This window comes from Rhinatrema bivittatum, chromosome 6 (assembly GCF_901001135.1).
Source record: "Rhinatrema bivittatum chromosome 6, aRhiBiv1.1, whole genome shotgun sequence".
Lineage (NCBI taxonomy): Eukaryota > Metazoa > Chordata > Amphibia > Gymnophiona > Rhinatrematidae > Rhinatrema > Rhinatrema bivittatum.
In genome coordinates this window covers 9,187,664-9,208,715 of record NC_042620.1, presented here as the reverse complement: position 1 = coordinate 9,208,715, position 21,052 = coordinate 9,187,664, and the positions used below count along the sequence as shown (strand labels likewise).

General features: G+C 46.4%; 1 protein-coding gene across 6 annotated transcripts in view; it reads right to left on the bottom strand.

The window, feature by feature from the left end:
- Nucleotides 1-19,367: 19,367 nt before the first annotated feature.
- The window catches only part of TTLL4 (tubulin tyrosine ligase like 4), a 373,628-nt gene continuing 371,943 nt past the window's right edge, over nt 19,368-21,052 (bottom strand). For all 6 annotated transcript variants that reach the window (XM_029605017.1, XM_029605022.1, XM_029605021.1 and 3 more), the window contains one exon: nt 19,368-20,871. In XM_029605017.1, the coding sequence (XP_029460877.1) occupies nt 20,700-20,871 (172 nt within the window). In that variant the 3' untranslated portion in view covers nt 19,368-20,699. The remainder of the gene's footprint in view (nt 20,872-21,052) is intronic.

The window sequence follows — 21,052 nt, the reverse complement described above, 5'->3', positions numbered from 1 at the left end:
CATTTTTACAAAAAAAAGGGTATTACAGGTGAAACAGGGTGACCGTTGTTCATCTTGGTGACCTCTCACCTCAGGAGTACCTCAAGGATCAGCCTTATCCTCTGTTCTGTTTAATAGTGTTTTAGCCCCACTGAGACAGATATTTCAGGAACTTGGCTTAGAATATTTCATCTATGCAGATGACATCCAGGTATTATCGTGGCTTTTTAATCAAGCATATGGAACAGATACCAGCCAGTAATTACCACTTCATGTTTGTCTTTTACTTGATTTTAGTTTATTTCTTATTAAGTAATTTAATAATCAATTTAATAAATCAAGTAACTTTATGTTACTTGATTTTATCAAGTATGTTTATTGATAGTTTTAATTCATTATTGTATTTACCTAAATTATGTCTTTTGGATTTTGTAATCCGTTGTGAAGGTCAACACTAAACATCAGTATATAAAACTGATTAAATAAAAATAAGTTTGGGATATGGGAAGTTCCCCTAGCAGTTTTAGAGAACTGTATGATGGTAACAAAGAAGTGGTCCCATAATCACGGCAGAAAAGGACCAAATGGTCCATCCAGTCTACCCAGCAAGCTTCTTGGCCTAGCATTGAACATTGCAAAACCTAAGCTGCTAGGTGTTGGTAAATTCCCTGTAGCTGTAAATATTTTAGGGACAACAATCCATTTATTAGCTGAACTCTCAGCTGACCTTGAAAGCATATGTACGTCATTCTTCAAACTGAAAATGCTGAAACCATTAGGGCCTAGATTCCACCAACTTGTTCCGTGCAGAATTGCAATCCCTTGTGTTGGGGAATTCAGATTACTGGGGCAGCTTATGTGATGGGCTGCCGGAGGTTTTGTTACAAGTACTGCAGCAGCAGGTGTACTGGGATCATATCATGGAAGCCTTGGAAGGGCTACACTGGCTCCCTGTAAGATGGAAGTCTAAATTTAGACTTAAGTTGCTTTACTCCGAGTATGACTGTTCAGTGAAGCAAAGGTTGCAGTAGTATATACCTGGATGATACCTGCGTTCATGTAATAAAAATATGGTGCTAACTCCCAAACAGGCAGATAAAAGGGTGGGAAGTAGATCTCGGGCATTTTCATAGGCAGCACCTATGTTATGGTACACATTGCCCATTGAACTGCCAAAGATGTTACTGTTTGATTATGCCTTTTTGAATGTGTTAATTGATTGTAAATTGATATCATTTTATGATTATGTACTCTGCATTGAGTGATTGTTTGGAAATACAGCAGAATATACATTTTAAAATAAATATTTAAAACTAATAAGGATAAAAAAATCTCCTATACTTCTTACCTGGGAACATTTGGTTTCCAGTCACTTTCCCCTCTCTCTCATATATGCACTTTAACTTTCTCATACATACTCATGCTTCCTCTCTCAGAAGCACACACACGCTCCTTCATACATATGCTTACATACAGACACTCACTCATACTCCCATTCATACTACCTCTCACATACACACCAGTACTCCCTTTTACACACACATGACATGCTCTCACACACTCCCACACATTCATACTACCTCTCACATGCTCCGTCTCACACATACACACCAGCACTCCCTTTCACACACACACACACACACACACACACACACACAACACGCTCTCTCTTGCTCACACACTCCCACATTCATACTACCTCTCACATTTTCTGGCGGATCCAGTAAATATTCTCTATTTTTTTTCTACTCCAGACGGCAGGTTTTACACCATCTACCATTTCCTGAAGACAGAGAAATACTGAGGGACTGCAGATGGCACACTAGGTTATGTAGTCTGTCTCCATCTGCTGGCAGGGATGCAAAACTCTGGAGTCTGGAATGATTTGGTGTATGAACAGCAACAAATAAAGAGGATGGGGCAGTGTGCATGGGCCCAATTTGGGGTACTAATGCAGAGAAGTGTGTATGTGGTGGGGGTTGCAATTTGCAGAATGTGTGTATGGGGGGCAGAGGGCAATGTGCCAAGAGAGTTGTGTAGTGTGGGGCAGAGTGGTGGGTGAGGTCTGCCAAGGGGAGGTAGGGCCTGTGCAGTGTGAGGTAGTGTTCAGAGGTGTGCAGTGTGGAGTAGTGTGTAGAGATTTGTGTACACAGACATGTGCAGTAGGGAGGCAGTGGGCTGAGAGGAGTGAGTAATGTGTAGTGTAGTGTGCAGAGACATGTGCAATCTGGGTTGCAGTCTGCAGAGACAGACTGAGCAGGACAGGTGAGATCCAGGCAGTGGTGAGCAGTGTGCACTGTGTACTGAGAGGTGTGGGGTGGTTACAGGAGAGTCTGTGTTGGGAGGGTGCAGTAGAAAGCACACACTAGTTGCATAAGCAGAAATCCAGCAACCAGTTGGGCATGCACCCATCTGTGCTGTGTATAAATGAGCCATTTCAGAAGTGGTACACGGTCCTAAGGGAGAGTGAGGTGTGCTTCATATAGGGGTAGATTTTAAAAGAAGCGCGATCAGCCTACTTTTGCTTGCGCATCAGACTCAAGCAAAAGTACGCTGGATTTTAGTAGATACGCGCGGAGCCGCGCGTATCCACTAAAATCCCTGGATCGGCGCGCGCAAGGCTATTGATTTTGTATAGCCGGCGCGCGCCGAGCCGCGCTGCCTAACCCGTTCCCTCCAAGGCCGCTCCGAAATCGGAGCGGCCTCGGAGGGAACTTTCCTTTGCCCTCCCCTCACCTTCCCCTCCCTTCCCCTACCTAACCCACCCGCCCGGCCCTGTCTAAACCCCCCCCTTACCTTTGTCGGGGGATTTACGCCTCCCGGAGGGAGACGTAAATCCCCGCGCGCCAGCGGACCTCCTGCGCGCCGGGCCGCGACCTGGGGGCGGGTACGGAGGGCGCGGCCACGCCCCCGGACCGCCCCGGGCCGTAGCCACGCCTCCGTACCCGCCCCCAAAACGCTGCCGACACGCCCCCGAAACGCCGCGACGACCGGGCCCGCCCCCGACACGCCCCCGACACGCCCCCCTCCGAAAACCCCGGGACGTACGCGAGTCCCGGGGTCTGCGCGCGCCGGTAGGCCTATGTAAAATAGGCTTACCGGCGCGCAGGGCCCTGCTCGCATAAATCCGCCCGGTTTTGGGCGGATTTACGCGAGCAGGGCTCTGAAAATCCGCCCCATAGACTTTAGATATATTTTTTGTAACTATTTTAACAGACAGAATACAATAGACTGTATAAGAACATGCCATACTGGGTCAGACCAAGGGTCCATCAAGTACAGCATCCTGTTTCCAACAGTGGCCAATCCAGGCCATGAGAACCTGGCAAGTTTCCAAAAACTAAGTCTATCTCATGCTACTGTTGCTATTAATAGCAGTGGCTATTTTCTAAGTCAACTTAATTAATAGCAGGTAATGGACTTCTCCTCCAAGAACTTATCCAACCCTTTTTTAAACCCAGCTACACTAACTGCACAAACCACATCCTCTCGCAACAAATTCCAGTTTAATGGTGCGTTGAGTAAAAAAGAACTTTCTCTGATTAGTTTTAAATGTGCCCCATGCTAACTTCATGGAGTGCCCCCTAGTCTTTCTACTATCCGAAAGAGTAAATAACCGATTCACATCTACCCGTTCTAGACCTCTCATGATCTTAAAGACCTCTATCATATCCCCCCCTCAGCAGTCTCTTCTCCAAGCTGAAAAGTCCTAACCTCTTCAGCCTTTCCTCATAGGGGAGCCGTTCCATCCCCTTTATCATTTTGGTCGCCCTTGTCTGAATAAATACAGAATAAAGCTAACTTACTTCCTTAAGCACAAAATCCAACACCCAGAGATGTAATGAACAATGCAAAATCCACCCAAAAATAATCAACCATCATTTCCATTTCCATAGCTGCCCATCCCCCTGCCACCACCATAAACATTGCATTATTTTTGCAAATAATCCCAAAACTTCGTCCAGATATGCTCATATTTATCCATTTTTTCATTCAATGAATAAGTAAGTTTCTCAATGATTGCAGTCTCCACCATTTGAGAATACCACTGTGATATATTGGGAGCGCCCTTCCAGTACAACGGAACTGTGAGCCTGGCAGCAAGGAGACAATGATTGATGATGTCCCCTCCAGTTACCCAAAAGCCCCACACAAGGTGTTAAAGAAAAACAATTATTGCACATTAATTTGATTTCCCTTTCTATATCTTCCCACAAAGATATTACTTGTGAACAGGGTCATGTATGGAAATAAGTACCATTTTGTCCACAGCCGTGCCAACACAACAGAGAAATTGACCCGAGAAAACTGTTAAAAAAAAAAGAAAGGGATAACTATATGTACAATGTAATAATTTTACCTTGAGATCAACTCTTTTTGCATGTATGAATATAGAGTGCACTTCCTGCCAACTCATCCCAGTCAGTATAAAACAATGAGAGTTGTAAATCATCATTCCACTGTTGTATCACCGAGGTAATTCTGTCCCGAATGTCATCTATCAGCTATATAACGATTCATGCAAGATATAATATTCCCCTCCAATGTATGATCACTAAGAAACCACTCAAAATAATGGAGTCCATCCCCTAACTCCTCAGTCTTGTCAGAGCTTCCCTCATCTGCAAATACACAGGCTGAATATCTTTCGCTGTTTGAAACTGCTTATCCAGATCAACAAAACTCAATGCTATCTCCTCTCCATAGCTGCCAGAGGAATCAAAAGCCACGTCTGCCGATTAGCCATGGCTCGAAAAAAGGAACAGTATGATTGATATGGCAGCACTGGGGAACCCTCTCCCCTTGGAATTCCCATAGGCTTACAAGCTTTCCTTCAGAGATGCATCATATGGGCAATTAAGGGATTTCTCCTTATGATTCTTCTGGCAACTACTGATAGAGAGGGCAACATCAGAAGTAGAGGCAATTCATTTCCCTCCATGTGGGTCCTTTCCACTTGAAACTACCCACTGGAGGCTTCCGGGTTAAACTACTCTGTATACACGCCAACCATGCTGCCCAGTAATAACTCTGAAAATATGTTAATCCCATGCCCTCCTGTGATTTGGACCTATACAACACCTCCCTCCGATATATGCTAACTTGTTATGCCAAATGAAACTCCCTACCTGTCCATTCAAAGCCATAAAGTCAGACTGAGACCCATTACATGGAAGGTGTTGGAACAAATACATCAGCTTAGGCAAAATACACATCTTAATCAAATGTATTCACCCCAGCCAGGAAATGCATAAATCAGACCAATCTTTTAGATCCTTCTTAATAGTCACCAGAAGTGGTGAATAGTTTAAGAGAAATAATTCCCTAAAGCCAGAGGTAAACTGAATGCCCAAATATGTGAACCCATGAGACACATCCCTAAAAATGCCGTAAACTCCTAGGCAGCGAGGTCCTACCCCCCAAAAAAAAGAAAGAGCTCTAATTTTGTGTGGTTGATTTGATAACCTGAAAGTACTCCATTTTCAATCAATATCCACATTAAGGCGGAGCCAGAAATATCCGAGTAAGTCAGATGTACCAGGTCATCATCCGCATAGAGTTACTTTAGGTTGAACCCCTTCCACCTTGACCCCCTGAATCCTTGGGTGCTCCCGAATCACCTGAGTGAAAGACTCAATGGTGATGTCAAATAAAAGAGGGGATGGGGTCACCCCTGTTAAGTTCCACTTGCCTCCAAAATAGGAGATGCAAACCGCCCACTGACCCAAAAATATGCCCTAGGGCAAGTATACAAAGCTCGCACCCATTTATTAAGTTCCTCTGGGAACCCAAACCTCTCCAAGGCTTGAAATAAATATAAGAGATTCCAAAGATCAAAGACGACCAAAGGGTATTAATTATCTGCAGATAAAATTAAAAAAGAAACACCTCAACATACACTTAGCAAAAGCTGACTGGATATCTGCATGAAAGATGGAGAAGATACTGGCAACATGATAAAATCTGAAATGGGAATACAAAAGCCAAGCAGTTTAAAAACCAAGAATTTAGACAAAATACTTAGGATGTTTAATATGATCTCTTAGGTACTGTTTTCAAAAACCTTCTAAATAGGTTGACATGTTTCGCATAATTCACAGATACCTGGCGATTTACACATCAAAATAACAGCCTGGATTAAGGTTTCAATAAATGCCTTTACAAAACCTTGACATCTTGTACTAAACCTTTCTCATTACATACTGTGATTCCAAAAATGGGATATAATTGGGCTTTTCTGACAAAGGAAATGGAAAGGCACATTTTTAATCAGTCCTTTGTTCAAATATAAACCTAGCTTTATATTAAATAAATATAGACCTAGGTTTCTGTTAAAAGGCTTAACCTTTGGAGACATTCACCGCATTTACAGTTTAACAAAGGACTGATTAAAGAAGGCTTTCATTACAATTTTATGGTGGTGAGCCTTTTGTTTGTGTTGCGATCCCGGGGCGGCCCCGGGATCGGCACTCACCCCGGCGCGGTTTCGCCGGGGGTGCAGGGACCTCGGGCGCTGCGTCCCCGGCGCGTCCCGACCTTGCTTGGGCCTGCAGGGCCCTCCGGCACCGCGCTCCGGCCTCTGCAGCTCCGCCGGCGTTCCTCCGTGGCTGACTCCGCCCTCTAGACGCACGCGCGCGGCAGGCTCCAAGTCTTAAAGGGGCCAGCGCGGGAAACCTGTGCACTGCCCTCCGGATGACGTCAGACGCTCAGGGTATTTAAACCCTGCACCAAGATGCTTCCCATGCCTTGCAACGAGGTTCCCAGGTTCTCCTGACTCCAGTTGCTGCATCCTGAGCTTCTCTGCGCTTCCTGACCCTTGATCCTGGTTCGGCTGATGGTGATTCCTGGCTCTTGACCCTTGGACTGGCTTACGACGTTTCCCTGGCTTCTGACCCCGGTTCGGCTTACGGTGATCCTCTGGCTTCTGACCCCAGACCGGCTTACGTTGACGCTTTGGCTCCTGACCTCGGACTGGCTTACGGTGATCCCTTGGTTCCTGACTCTGGACTGGCGAGCGACGACCCTTCGGCAATTGACCTTGGACTTCATCCGATTTGGCCCTCGCGGGTCCGCCTAAGTCCCAGCGGCCGGGTCCCTACAGGCTCCTCCTGGGGGGACTCCGGCTTCCAGGGTGAATCTCCTAAGTCCCAGCAGCTGAACTCCTACAAGCTCCTCTCGAGGGAGGATCAGCTTCCAGGGCAAAGATCCTCCCACTACTGGACTGGCTCCGTCGTCTCCACCTTCCTCGCCAAAGCCCTTGGTCGCATAGGGCTTCCAGAGCTCCTCCTTCGGCCAGTTCCGAGCCTGTCTTTGCCGCCTCCCGGTCGGGGCCACTGCTGCCACCATCTACAGCAACTTCTCCTCTGGTTCCGATCGGCCCAAGGGTCCACGAATCCAACAGTTTGAATCATCTTCAAGCGCTGTGTGTTAGAAATGTGCCCTTCCATTTCCTTTGTCAAAAAAGCACAATTATATTCCGTTTAGGAATCACAGTATGTAATGAGAAAGCTTTAGTAAAAGGTTTTGTAAAAGCATTTATTGAAACCTTAATCCAGGCATGGCTTTACCCAGGGCAAGTCTTGCCTCACAAATCTGCTTCACATTTTGAAGGAGTTAATAAACATGTGGATAAAGGTGAACCGGCAGATGTAGTGTATTTGGATTTTCAGAAGGCATTTGACAAAGTTCCTCATGAGAGGCTTCTAGGAAAAGTAAAAAGTCATGGGATAGGTGGCGATGTCCTTTCGTGGATTACAAACTGGTTAAAAGATAGGAAACAAAGAGTAGGATTAAATGGGCAATTTTCTCAGTGGAAGGGAGTGGGCAGTGGAGGGCCTCACGGATCTGTATTGGGACCCATACTTTTCAATATATTTATAAATGATCTAGAGTGAGGTAATCAAATTTGCAGATGATACAAAATTGTTCGAGTAGTTAAATCACAAGCAGATTGTGATAAATTGCAGGAGGACCTTGTGAGACTAGAAAATTGGGCATCCAAATAGCAGATTAAATTTAATGTGGACAAGTGCAAGGTGTTGCATATAGGGAAAAATAACCCTTGCTGTAGTTACACAATGTTAGGTTCCATATTAGGAGCTACCACTCAAGAGAGAGATCTAGACGTCATAGTGAATAATACTTTAAAATCATTAGCTCATGTGCTGCAGCAGTCAAAAAAGCAAACAGAATGTTAGGAATTATTAGGAAGGGAATGGTGAATAAAACGGAAAATGTCATAATGCCTCTGTATCGCTCCATGGTGAGACCGCACCTTGAATACTGTGTACAATTCTGGTCGCCGCATCTCAAAAAAGATATAGTTGCGATGGAGACCACTCAAGTCCCAATGGCCCTTTTTACGATAGATGCTGAAAAAGCATTCGACTTGGTTCATTGGGACTATTTGTTCACTCTTGGAAAAATTGGGATTAGGAGGTAATTTTTCTACCTGGATACACAAGTTATACAGTAACCTCTCAGCCTTTATAAAGGTCGATGGCGGTTATTCTGAGATTTTCCCAATAAGGCGGGGTACGTGTCAGGGTTGCACACAGCCAAGCCGCACATTTTACTTTCAGAAATTAGCGCTTACCCAAAAGGTAGATGCTAATTTCGCCGGGCACTGGGAAAGTGCACAGAAAAGCAGTAAAAACTGCTTTTCTGTGCACCCTCCGACTTAATATCATGGCGATATTAAGTCGGAGGTCCCGAAAGTTAAAAAAAGTAAAAAAAAATAGAAAAAAAAATTTGAATTCGGCCCGCGGCTCGAAAACTGGACGCTCAATTTTGCCGGCGTCCAGTTTCAGAGTCCGTGGCTGTCAGCGGGCTCGAGAACAGACGCCGGCAAAATTGAGCGTCGGCTGTCAAACCCGCTGACAGCCGCCGGCCCCTGTCAAAAAAAGAGGCACTAGGGATGCGCTAGTGTCCCTAGTGCCTCTTTTACCGCTGGCCCTAATTTTAATAAATTAAAATACTGTATCGCGCGCACAGGAGAGTGGCCTGTGCATGCGCCGGGAGAGCGCTCTCCCGCGATTTTACTGTATCGGCCCGAAAGTTGGAGAAGCTGTGGTACCCATATACGATATGGCGTCACTGCTGGCTTATAACCTCCAGAGCTGATGAGATTTATTTAATATTAGGCCCTAAGGTCTGGTAATCCAAATGAGTTCAGACAATATCAGACCCAATTTGGGGGATCCTTATGAGAATTCTTATTCTTTAGAATGGGGGGGGGGGGGGGGGGGGGTACTTTTTGGAAACACAATGACAAACAAGTTTAACACAACAGCAAACAATAGATGTTTGTATGCAGCAATCAGTTATTGTTATGTAATACAACTTATGCTTTATGCATGCTTTCTATGGCTGTCGAATAAACAATAAGTTATTTTTTTTAAAAAGTCTTTTATTCCATCCAGGAACTTTATCTCTCTAGCGTGACCCGATGATACATTTACCCCGTCAATATTGGGGTAATTGAAGTCTCCCATTATTACCGCACTACCAATTTGGTTAGCTTCCCTAATTTCTCTTAGCATTTCACTGTCCGTCTCACAATCTTGACCAGGTGGACGGTAGTATACCCCTATCACTATATTCTTCCCCAACACAAAAGGGATTTCTACCCATAAAGATTCAGTTGTGCATTTAGTCTCATGCAGGATGTTTATCCTGTTGGACTCTATGCCATCCCGGACATAAAGCACCACACCTCCTCCCGGGTGCTCCTCTCTATCATTGCGATATAATTTGTACCCCGGTATAGCACTGTCCCATTGGTTGTCCTCCTTCCACCACATCTCTGATATGCCAATTAATCATTCATTGCTATACACTAACTCTCCAGACTTCTGGCATTAGCATACAGACATTTCAGAGTGTTTTTTGTTTGTATTTACATTATCCCTGACAACTGAAAAGCAGAATTTGGAATCTATTAGCTCAGGTGATTCTTTACTTATAGGCACATGGACTACTTTTCTCCTAGGACAAGCAAGATGGTAGTCCTCCTGTGGATGACATTATCCGATGGAGCCTGGCATGGAAAACTTTTGTCCAAGTTTCTAGAAGCTTTGACCAGCAGACTGAACATGCCCAGCCTGTTACTATCCGCACGTCCATGGGAGGTCCCCCTTCAGTCTCTCCTTTTCTGTGGTGCAGTTGCCTCACAGTCCGTGGAGCTCCAACCTTTTTCAGTTTTTTTCGATTCCTCGAGTTGTTTTCCAAATCCTCATCGGGTCCTCCTTCACGGTTGGTACCTCTTCAGTATGGTAGGTTTGTTTTTGGCCATTTTTTTTTCCAAATTTGCGGTTTGTCTGACAGTCCTTGACCGCACGCCAGGTGTTTTTCATGGCATCGACTGGTTTTAGTCAGTGCCCCCAGTGCCCATAGGCCATGTCCCGGAGGGACAAATCATGCAGAACCAATTTTTCAAAAGCAGTGATTAAGGGGTCAGGGGGCCAGGAGGGACACAATGAGACTTCCAGGATAATATAGACATATCAAATCTTGAAGGCGTAGCTGAAAAGTTTAACCTTTAACATAATCAAAAAGCGTTGAAAAAAAAGTGTGGTTCTTAAAGGGATTGTATTGTATAGTGGGAACAAAAGAAAGATCATGTTGTAGAAGAAGTTGCTCAGATTGGGATAAAGCGCAAGGCGGCAAATTAAATATGGCAGATGAGGCTTGGGTTACTGCCAAGGGTCGAATGTCTGGGTCTGTGATACAGTGGTTCGAGGCATAGGGTTTGGTGGCTTCTGATGAGGACGAGATTGGTTTTGGGGACGACTAAGTAGGGGTGGCGGCTGGTTCGAATCTAAAAACGAGGCAAAAGAGGATTAAGTAGAAGGTCCAAAATCTAAAGCTGGTTGATTGTGAACTGTGGGCAAAGTGGAAGCCCCAATTTCGTCCCCTGAAGAATCATCTGATGAACTTCCTGCAAACTTGACTTTCTTTTTCAGGATACGAGAAGTGGAGGACATCCATGGGTATACGAAACTGCGTGAATAGTCAGAGGCATCTCGTTGGAATTTCTTAAATTTGTTGGCCTTAAGGTCTGTCCTAAATTTTTCTAAGTTTTGTTTGAAAACACTCAGTTGTGCTGAAAATGAATCAATTGGAAGAGCAGATTTTAACTGATCAATCTTCACATTAACCTTTTCTTGCAAAGAGCAAGCTACCTGCTTTGTAGTTTCAACGATCAATGGCGTAAGGTCAAACAAGCATTTCAGTATTTGGTTCCATTTTGCAACAAACTCAAGGTTATCAGCATGTAGACGGGGTTCTTTGTTGACTCTTAATCCACGGGGAATGCGACGGACGCAGCAATATTCAGTTAAAGTAGCAGCATTTAGTTCAGCTCTCATAGCCCGTTTCTGCAGGGTGATGGTCTCAGTCCACATAAAGGTAGGCAGAGGAACGAGGTCTTCAGTGAAAAAGGGGGGTGCAGAGAACAAAGCCTGGTAATCTCCTCAGAATAGCTAAAGACGTATTTATGAGCTGTGGTCGCCATGCAAATTCACCGCAAATTACTGGGCAAAAGCACAGGAGGGCGGATTAAACCGCACACATATAGATAAATAGTAACAAAGGTAATGTGTGGCATGAAATATATTGATTAATAACCGTGAACAATGAGATGAATCTGTAGCTTACTGTCCTAATCAAACCAGAAATAGCCTGAGTAGTTGCTGCTGAAAGAAAAATGTTTCTTTTTAAAAAAAAAAAAAAGTAACAGCAGCATAGCAAAGGAAGAAATTCAAGCAAAAAAAGGAATAATTCCCTGCTGCTGGCAACACCTCTGGGAAGGAGTCTTCAGAGGATAAGAGGGAACCATGACATCTGGCTGTTAGACCCCTGGATCAGCCTGAGGGATGGCCAACGAATGAACCTAACACCCCAGGGAGCGTCTTCTAACTTCTCTTCTTCTGTCCCTTCTATCATTTTTCTTAACTGTAGGTTTGCACCTCTACCATCTGCTGGAGATAGAAATAGTGAGGGACTGCAGGTGGTACTCTCGGTTATATAGCAGTGCCTCAAAGTTTTTAGTTCTCTGCCTCCATTTGCTGGTAAGGATGCAAAACCCCACTTGTCTGGACTGATCTAGGATATGACAGGAACCCTTGCTGTGGTTACACAATGTTAGGTTTGACATTAGGAATTACCACCCAGAAAAGAGATCTAGACATCATAGTAGATAATACATTGAAATCATCAGCTCAGTGTGCTGCAGAGGTCATAACAGCAAACAGAATGTTAGAAATTATTAGGAAGGGCATGGTTAATAAAACGGAAAATGTCATAATGCCTCAATATCGTTCCATGGTGAGACCGTACCTGGAATACTGTGTACAATTCTGGATTATTAGCCCAGAAGGAGATCTAAGCTTATATATTTGAGTGCGTGACTGCCTTTTCCTGACCGTCCGAGCCAATAATGTACCTGTCTTATTTCCATGTTCATATCATCTTTGCTTAGTATACCTGATCACCCATTCAATTTTTCCCAGTGGAGAAGGTACAGGGAAGGGTGACCAAAATGATAAAAGGGGATGGAACAGTTCCCCTATGAGGAAAGGCTAAAGAAGTTAGGGCTGTTCAGCTTGGAGAAGAGGCAGCTGAGGGGAGACATGATAGGTCTATAAAATCATGAAAGGACTTGAACAAGTAAATGTGAATCAGTATTTACTCATTCAGATAATACAAGGACTAGGGAGCACTCCATGAAGTTATAGCAAGTAGCTCATTTAAAACAAATCAGAGAATTTTTTTTCACTCAATGCATAATTAAGCTCTGGAATTCATTGCCAGAGGATGTGTTTACAGCAGTTAGTGTAACTGGGTTTAAAAAAGGTTCGGATAAGTTCCTAGAGCAGAAGTCAATAAACTGCTATTAATAAGGATTAGTTAGTTTTATATACCATCGTTCCAAAAGAAGATCAGTACACCTTGGGATCTATTCATTTAATGTTTGGGTACTTACCAGATACTTGTGACTTGGTTGGCCACTGTTGGACACAGGTTACTGGGCTTGATCGACCCCTGGTCTGACCCAGTATGGCATATCTAATGTTCTTATGGTCTTCTCAGATATCATGACAAAAACTGACAAATTTTGAAGTTACGATGATGAAAAATTATACATGACCTGGAGGCCTGAAGGGCGCATGGTTCAAAACAGGATAGGAATAAAATAAAATAAAATAAAACCTGAATTACTGAGAAAGCAGAGTTGCTTACCTGTAACAGGAGCTTTCCAGGGATAGCAGGATGTTAGTCCTCACAGATGGGTGATATCATCAGATGGAGCCTGGCACAGAAAACCATTGTCAAAGCTTCTAGAAGCTTTGACTAGAACACTGAGCATGCCCAGCATGCCACTATCCGCACGTCCACGCAAGGTCCCCCTTTGTTCTCATAACATAGCAAAATTCAAGCAAAAAAATAAAATAAAACGCAGGAAAAAAACCAACTCAGTGGGGTGACGGGTGGGTTTCCTGAGGACTAACATCCTGCTGTCCTAGGAGAATACCTGTTACAGGTAAGCAACTGTGCTTTCTCCTAAGACAAGCAGGATGGTAGTCCTCACAGATGGGTAAATACCAAGCTCCAGGCTGTTCCCGGCAACAAACGAGACCAACACGTACTGAAAAAGGTGCCAATGAGCACAAAAACAACTGAGGTACTGTTGGAAGTTAGGGAGACAGCCTGGCCTCAAGTAGAGGGCCCTAGGTAGGAAGAGTTCGGTTTAAGTCTGGAAGAGATTGCACAAGACAGATTGTCTGAATTTCCCATCTTGTCAACCATCCTTGTCCAAGCAGCATTGGGCAACGAATGTGTAGGGAACACCACGTCACAGCCCTGCAAATCTCGACAATGGGGACTGCCTGTAGGTGAGCCACCGATGCCGCCACAGCCCTCACTGAGTGAGCCTTAATCTCGGGTTTCCAGTTGAAGGCCCAATCGTGCATAGCAGAAGGAGATGCAAACTGCAAGCCAGTTGGATAAGGTCTATTTGCCCACCGTGACCCCGTCTGTTCTTATCAAAAGAAATGAACAGCTGGTTGGACTGGCTATGGCCCTCTGAGCGTTCTAAGCAGAAGGCCAAAGCTCTCTTGCAAACCAGTATATGTAGAGCCCGTTCCCCCTGATGGGAATGGGGTCTCGGAAAAAAGGTGGGCAACAAAATGGACTGATTAAGGTGAAAATCAGTGTGTATGGGATGTGTATGGAGGACCACACGATCAAGAAAAAATTGTGCGTAGGGTGGGCACGTCACCAAGGCCTGAAGCTCACTTACTCTGCAAGCCAAAGTAACTGCCACCAGGAAGAGGACCTTCCAGGTGAGGAATTTCGGCTCACAGGTGTGCATAGGCTCCAAAGGAGGATGCATGAGCTGTGCCAGCACCACACTGAGGATAGGCTGAATCAAGATGGGTGTGCCAGAAATACTGCAATGGTAAGCACTAATCGTGCTCAGATGGACTCTGACTAAGGTGGTCTTAAGTCTGGCCTTGGAAAGGTGCCATAAGTAGTCCAAGAACCTGGGGAGTAAATGGATCTAATCCATGTCCCCCACATATCACACTGAAAACCTCTCCTAATTTAAATTGTAAGACTTCCTGGAAGCTACCAGTACCTGGGTAACACTGTCTGACAGAGCGAGTGGCTGAAGGACTAGGCGCTCAACATCCAAGCCATCAGGGTTAATGCCCGTAGGTTTGGATAGCACAGGGTGCCCTGATTCTGTGTTATCAGATCTGGCGCAGTCCCCAGGCAGATGGGATCCGTGATTGACAGATCCTGAAGGAGAGGAAACCAGACCTGCCTGGGCCAGTAAGGTGATACCAGGTTCATGGTCCCCTGATCTTGCTGGAGCTTCAGAAGAATTTTCATAAGAAGTGGAAGAGGAGGATATGTGTATAGGAGACCCATGCCCCAGTGAAGGGTGAAGGCCGACCATATTGAATAGGAAGCAAAAATTGCTCACCCTGTGATTTAAAGGGGATGAGAACAGGTCCACATTCGGAGTTCCCCACAAGTGGAAGATCCTGGCTGCCACTTTCGGGTCCAGTGACCACTCGTGCGGATGAAAGGAGTGGCTTAGACCGACCGCCAGCACATTCAGTATCTTGGGCAGGTATGTAGACTTCAGGGACATCCCTTGCGACAGAGCCCAGGACCAGATCTCTATGGCCTCCTGGCAAAGGAGTAATCTCGTGCCTCCTTGCTTGATGTACCACATCACAACCTGATTGTCCAAGGTGGTTTTGATCCATATGGACAAGCAGTCACGGAATGCCCAAAGTGCGTAATGCACTGCCCGAAGCTCCAAGAAGTCTGACGCAGAGCTTCTTGAGTGGTCCATTGATCCTGCGTATGTAGGTTGTCCACATGGCCCCCCCCCCCCCCCCAGTCATGGTGAGAGGCATTGATGGGAAGCACAATTTGAGGTGGGGCAGCCTGGAAGGGAACTTCCAGCTCTGGATTGGTGAGGATCTCCCACCATGATAGAGGGGTCCTCAGACGTTTCGTGACAAAGACACGGGCCTCGAAGTCCTGGGATGCTTGCTGCCACTGCGATTGCAACATCCATTGTGCTCTGCACATGCAGAGACAGGCTAATGGGGTAATATGAACAGAGGCTGCCATGTGGCACAGAGAGCAAAGCAATAGGCGGCCTCTCACATACCGACTGTTTTACACTATGGTTGCCAGCAAGGACAGGGCAAGAGCCCAATTGCAAGGTAAGAATCCTTTTGCCTGGGCCATGACCAGTCTGGCTCCAATGAAGTCCAGCTGGAGAGATGGACAGAGGTGGGATTTCAGGTAGTTCATAAATCCCAGGGACTGCAGCACCCGCATGGTCAGGGCCAAAGCATCCCACACTCCTGCTCAGGAGTCGCTTTTGATCCGCCAGCAGTCTAGGTAAGGGAAGACTTGCACTGCTTGCCGTCTGAGGTGCGCTGCCACCACTGCCAGGCAGTTGGTGAAGATGCAAGGGGCCGAGGTGAAACCAAATGGCAGCACTCTGTGTTGGTAATGAGCTTTCCCCACCACAAAGCGCAAATATTTCATGTCTCTGGGAAAGATGGCGATGTGGGCATAGGCATCCTTGAGGTCGAGGGAGCAGAGCCAGTCCCCCTTTTTGAGCAGGGGGATCAGCGTACCCAGAGAAACCATTTTGAACTTTTCCCTTCTGAGGAATTTGTTCAACGCCCTGAGATCGAGAATGGGCCGCAAGCCCCCAGTTCTTTTGGGGATCAGGAAATACCTCAAACAGAACCTCTGACCCTGGTGGTGATGGGGGATGAATTCTACTGCTCCCACTTGAGGGAGGGCTGAGAGCTCTGCGAGAAGTATGTCCTGTTGGGCAGATGAACCCCATGATGGACATGGGGATGAGTCCTTCAGGATTTCTCTGAAGTTTAGTCGATACCCCTGACAAACAATAGTGAGTAACTATCAGTTTAAGGTATTTATTAACCAATGGTGGGCAAAGCAGAGAAGTCTGCCCCCCAACAGGGGATCGGGTGGCAGGGGTATGACGTGCTGACTCATGCTCCCTCGCTTCCAGTCAAAACCCCATCGACAGAGCCTGTTGGGGGGGCCAACTGGGGGCTAGGAGTCCTCTGTTGGTGGGAGCGGCCCCTGGAAGCAGTGTGGGGCGTGTGAGACCGAGAGGCAGGGGCATATTTCCACTGCCTATAAAAAGAACTTTTAGAACTGGGTTGGGGAGGTTTCCGTGCAGAGGACGGCAGGTCTGAAGCACTGGAGGATAGCTGTTGAAGGGTTTCATGGTGATCCTTCAACTGGGCTACCGTATCCCTGATCTTATCCCCAAAGAGATTCTCTTCTGTACAGGGGAGGTCAGCCAATTTCTCCTGGACCTCTGGCCTTAGGTCGGAGGCACGGAGCCAGGCCATTCTATAGGCACTAATGCCCAAGGCAGCCACCCTGGCAACAGTCTCAGACATCGTAGGTGGATTTCACCTGGTGTTTTCCCGCTTCAAACCCTTGTTGGTGCTGCTGCTGCAAGAGACGTTCCGCAATTTCTTGGACCTGCTTCCGATTATACTGAGCCATGTACAATTGGTAGGAGGCTATCCAGGCGATGAGCATGGCGCCCTGAAAGACCTTCCTGCCCAAGGCATCGAGCTCCCTATGCTCTTGCCCCGGCTGGGCCGAGGCATGGGTGCGGGAGTATTTGACCCGTTTGAGAGTGGACTCCACTACCAGACTGGTGGGGGAAGTGGCGTCTCTTGAAGCCCAAGGCCTGCTGCATCAAATAGGTAGCATCTGCCTTCCTAATCACTGGGATGATGGATATTGGGTGTTCCCACATCCTAAGGAGATCTTTAAAGATGCTGTGGATGGGAACAGCCACTATCTTCTTTAGGGCATTGACAAATTGGAGGACCTCTAACATTTTATGCCGTGGATCCTCCTCTGTGAGAAGCTGGAAGGGGATGGTCTTGGCCATAGTCCGTAGAAAGCCCGCGAAGGAGAAATCCTCCGGGGGAGAAGGGTCTGAAAGAGGATAGTCAGAAATCTTGGAGGAAGACTCTGAAGAATTGTCTCCCGATGGATCATAAGGCTTCTCTTCCTTGCTGAGGTCCCGGTGGGGTCTACACGGGTGAGGTTTGTGCAAATCACTGGACTTGGGCACCAAGGGCCTCGAGGGCACCAAAGGCTCCAAGGGGGCCGACGGTCCTGGTGGAATCAGGGGCACCAAGGGTCTCAAAGCTGGATGGCCCGGGCAAGGGCTCGGGAAGCGACGGCCTTGGGACCACTGCACTGGATGGTGCTGGCGGTCGGTGCGCATATTCCTCCTCTGAGGACCCAATGATGGGAATCGCACTCGAGGGAAGCATCGGTGGCCGCTAAAGAACAGAGGATCCCTAAGGCACCAGTTGTGTCGGGAGTGCTTCAAGCAGGTCATCCAGACACTCAAGCAGGGGCACCAGAATGGATGGCATGGGCTCCAGCATGGGGACGGAGGCAGTTCAGTGTTCCGTAGGGCTCAGAGTACCGCATGGTGCCCGGCACCAGTATTGGTGGGGAATGCCTGGGACTCCCGGGTCTGAGGAGGGTGGGGCCTCCTTGCCATGGGGTTGCTTTGGTGGCTGCTGATGCTGCACCGGGACAGGTGCCATGCGATGGCAACTGTTGTTGGTGTTTCTGGGATCTCCCACGATGCTCGGCCCAGTCTGCACCGAGTAATCTGAGGATCCCGATGGCTTTGAAAGTGGAGAGACCATAGAAGAGCAATCACAGTCTCCATGGTCCTTAGACAAAGTCGCCGGGGGTGTAGAGAGGGAAAGTGTATTAAGTGATTCCCCTCAACCCTGGTGCTTCAATGATTCTGACGAAGGTGTGGATGGAGCAGGCTTCTTGGAGCCAAAAGGTTTCTCCATTTTATCAAGCCATGCACGATAGCCCTTGGGGATCATCTGATCACACAGTTGACACCCCCGGACATCGTGCAATGCCCCCAGGCAGAGGATACATGATGGACATGGGCCATGGGCCCAGGCAAAAACCGGACGACACCATGAAGAAAAATAACCAGCATGTGGTCAATTTCTGGCAGCCACTGAGGAGCAGCTCACCAGGAATCAACCGCAGAGGTAGAAAAATTAAACCTACCGCACTGAGAGGGGGACGCCATCTGGAGAAAGGGAACCCTGCGTGCAGATGGGGAAGAACCAGGACAAAGACAAGAGAAATACTCATAAGAGCCTAAGCTCCAAAACTGCAAGGCAACTGCACTGCAGAAGAAACTGAAGGGGGACCTCGTGTGGATAGTGGCATGCTGGTCATGCTCAGTGCGCAAGTCAAAGATTCTAGAAACCTTGACAAAAGTTTTCCGTGCCGGCTCCATCTGATGTCACCGATCTGTGAGAACTACCATCCTGCTTGTCCTAGGAGAAAACTAGCTAACAAGGAGGACAAAAATATGCCTGAGGCATATTTAATGAATTTGAGCTTAAGTTGCTCTGAAAAACTGGCAACCATGAGTGTGAACAAAAAAAATCTGTGTTTGTTGGCTGCAGTAGAAAAAAAACCTAAGGTGAGCTATGTACACAGAAATTCTCACACATGTTCAGAGTTCTCTTCAAGAAATTCCTAGAAAGCTCTGGAATCAGTCCATTAGCACTAAGTGGCAATATCACCCATCTGTGTGATTGATGATTCACCTTGTCTTCAGAGAATACAAAGATATCAGAGACCCATTTTCTGAGAAGCTGACAGAGAAAATGAAATGCTTCCCACAAGAGAGCATAAAAACCTGGTAATTCTGGGGGAAAGAGAAGAAACAGCAGCAGCAGCACAGTATGTTGAATCCTGCCACCAGGCCAGAAACATAAGACCAGAGACAAGCCTGAACAAGAATAATTGTGTTTATTTCTCTTTTGTGCTTTGTAATTCTTTTCTTTTAGAATTTTATGTATTATTTTGGCAACACATATACAAAAAAAGATCAAAAAAGTTTTCTGAATCAAAATCTGGTAAAAACCATCATTTTATTCTCCTATTTCTATGACATACTTATATACCATCTAAAACCAATTATCTGTCCCTAATATACAGAGGGTCTAGGTGAGAGAAAGGCAGGGAAATTAGCACATGGGCTGAAGTAGATAAGGGGAGCAATAGAGCACAGTGGCGTGCTTCTGCTCCAGGAAGACCCTTGCTCAGAGCAATAGGCCCTTTTCACATGTCATACAGTCACAGGTTATGCCTGTACAAATAATTCCTTCCAATAATGCCAAAATACTACCCTGCCATACACTTACTTATGCACAGCCAGAGCCAAAGAAAGCCACCAGAGGCCAGCTGGGATTCCAGGCGTTCCACTATTGGTGCACTGGGCCATCTCACTAAGGTTTTCAGAGAGGATGCAATAGAGCTCATTGTCTTCATGCACACATCCCTTGGACAGTGTGAGAAGAAAACAGCTGCAGCGTTTGCTCTGTGATGTTCATTCAGCCCAAGCTCCTCAGTAACAGCAAAAGGCAGGAATGGGCCTACACTAGTGGTTTTGACCTTTCGGGGAAGCAGATACCATTTAGATTCTCAAACCTAGAATAAAAGACTGAATGAAAACCCCTAATAAGTGGATGGGATTCTCACTCCTGCCTGCAAGAACCAGGGATCTCTTTTCAGCCCCTCAGAGTTAAGGGTGTGAGCCCTGGTTATGGAACCAGCATTCAGGATTAAGCTTGGACAAGCCTCAGTCTAGAATTGTTAGCTATTAAAGCATTCATTTGGTGGTCAGCTACCGATCCCAACAGCCCAGAGACAGTAATCAGTGACTACATGATCTAACATGCTGGGTTCTTTCAGAGCCAGGTTTACTGCTCCACCTTGGAGATCTTCGCATATTCCAAAGCCCTCTTCCTCCACACTCCAGAAAGAGGAGACATTGGCTTGGGACAAAATATCCCCACTTTGCTGTCTGAAGGCACGAATAGCTCAGTCAGTTTTTAATCACAGAAAATAAAACATTGCTTTATTTCTCAATAAAAAATACTTTATCTTTACAAGTCATCAGCTTTCGACTCTTCTCTTGGTTGAGTGGCACGTTTTCTCCCTGTTCGAGCAGCATTCTCCCGCTATGTGCATAGATGTGAGGTCTCAGACCCCTCTGTCGTCTCTTTACTGTTGAGGTAGGTAGACTCTGGTTTCTAGTACAGGAAGCAGCGGTCCTGCTATCACACAATCAGAGCAATGTCAGACAGGGTGCTGAGGCTCTGTGGCAAGAGATTCTTCTCAGCACCTGCAGGGCTTCGAATCACAGGCAGCCCTGAAGCACAGGTTATCTTGAAGGTTTGAAGCAGTTCCTCCCCACTGCTCGCACTTTTCCCCTTATGAAGGGGGGTTTTACTGCAAAGGAGAAAGAAAATTGATTACAGAGTACAAATCCAGAGTAGCAAAAGCATCAACCTTTCCTCAAATCAGCCAATAAGGCACAAGGGCTACAGAGAAATTACCTAAGCAATGGGGAGAGCAACTTTCAAAGCGTTTTACACCTGCGTCAATCAGCTTTCCAAAAATTGCCCTCCTG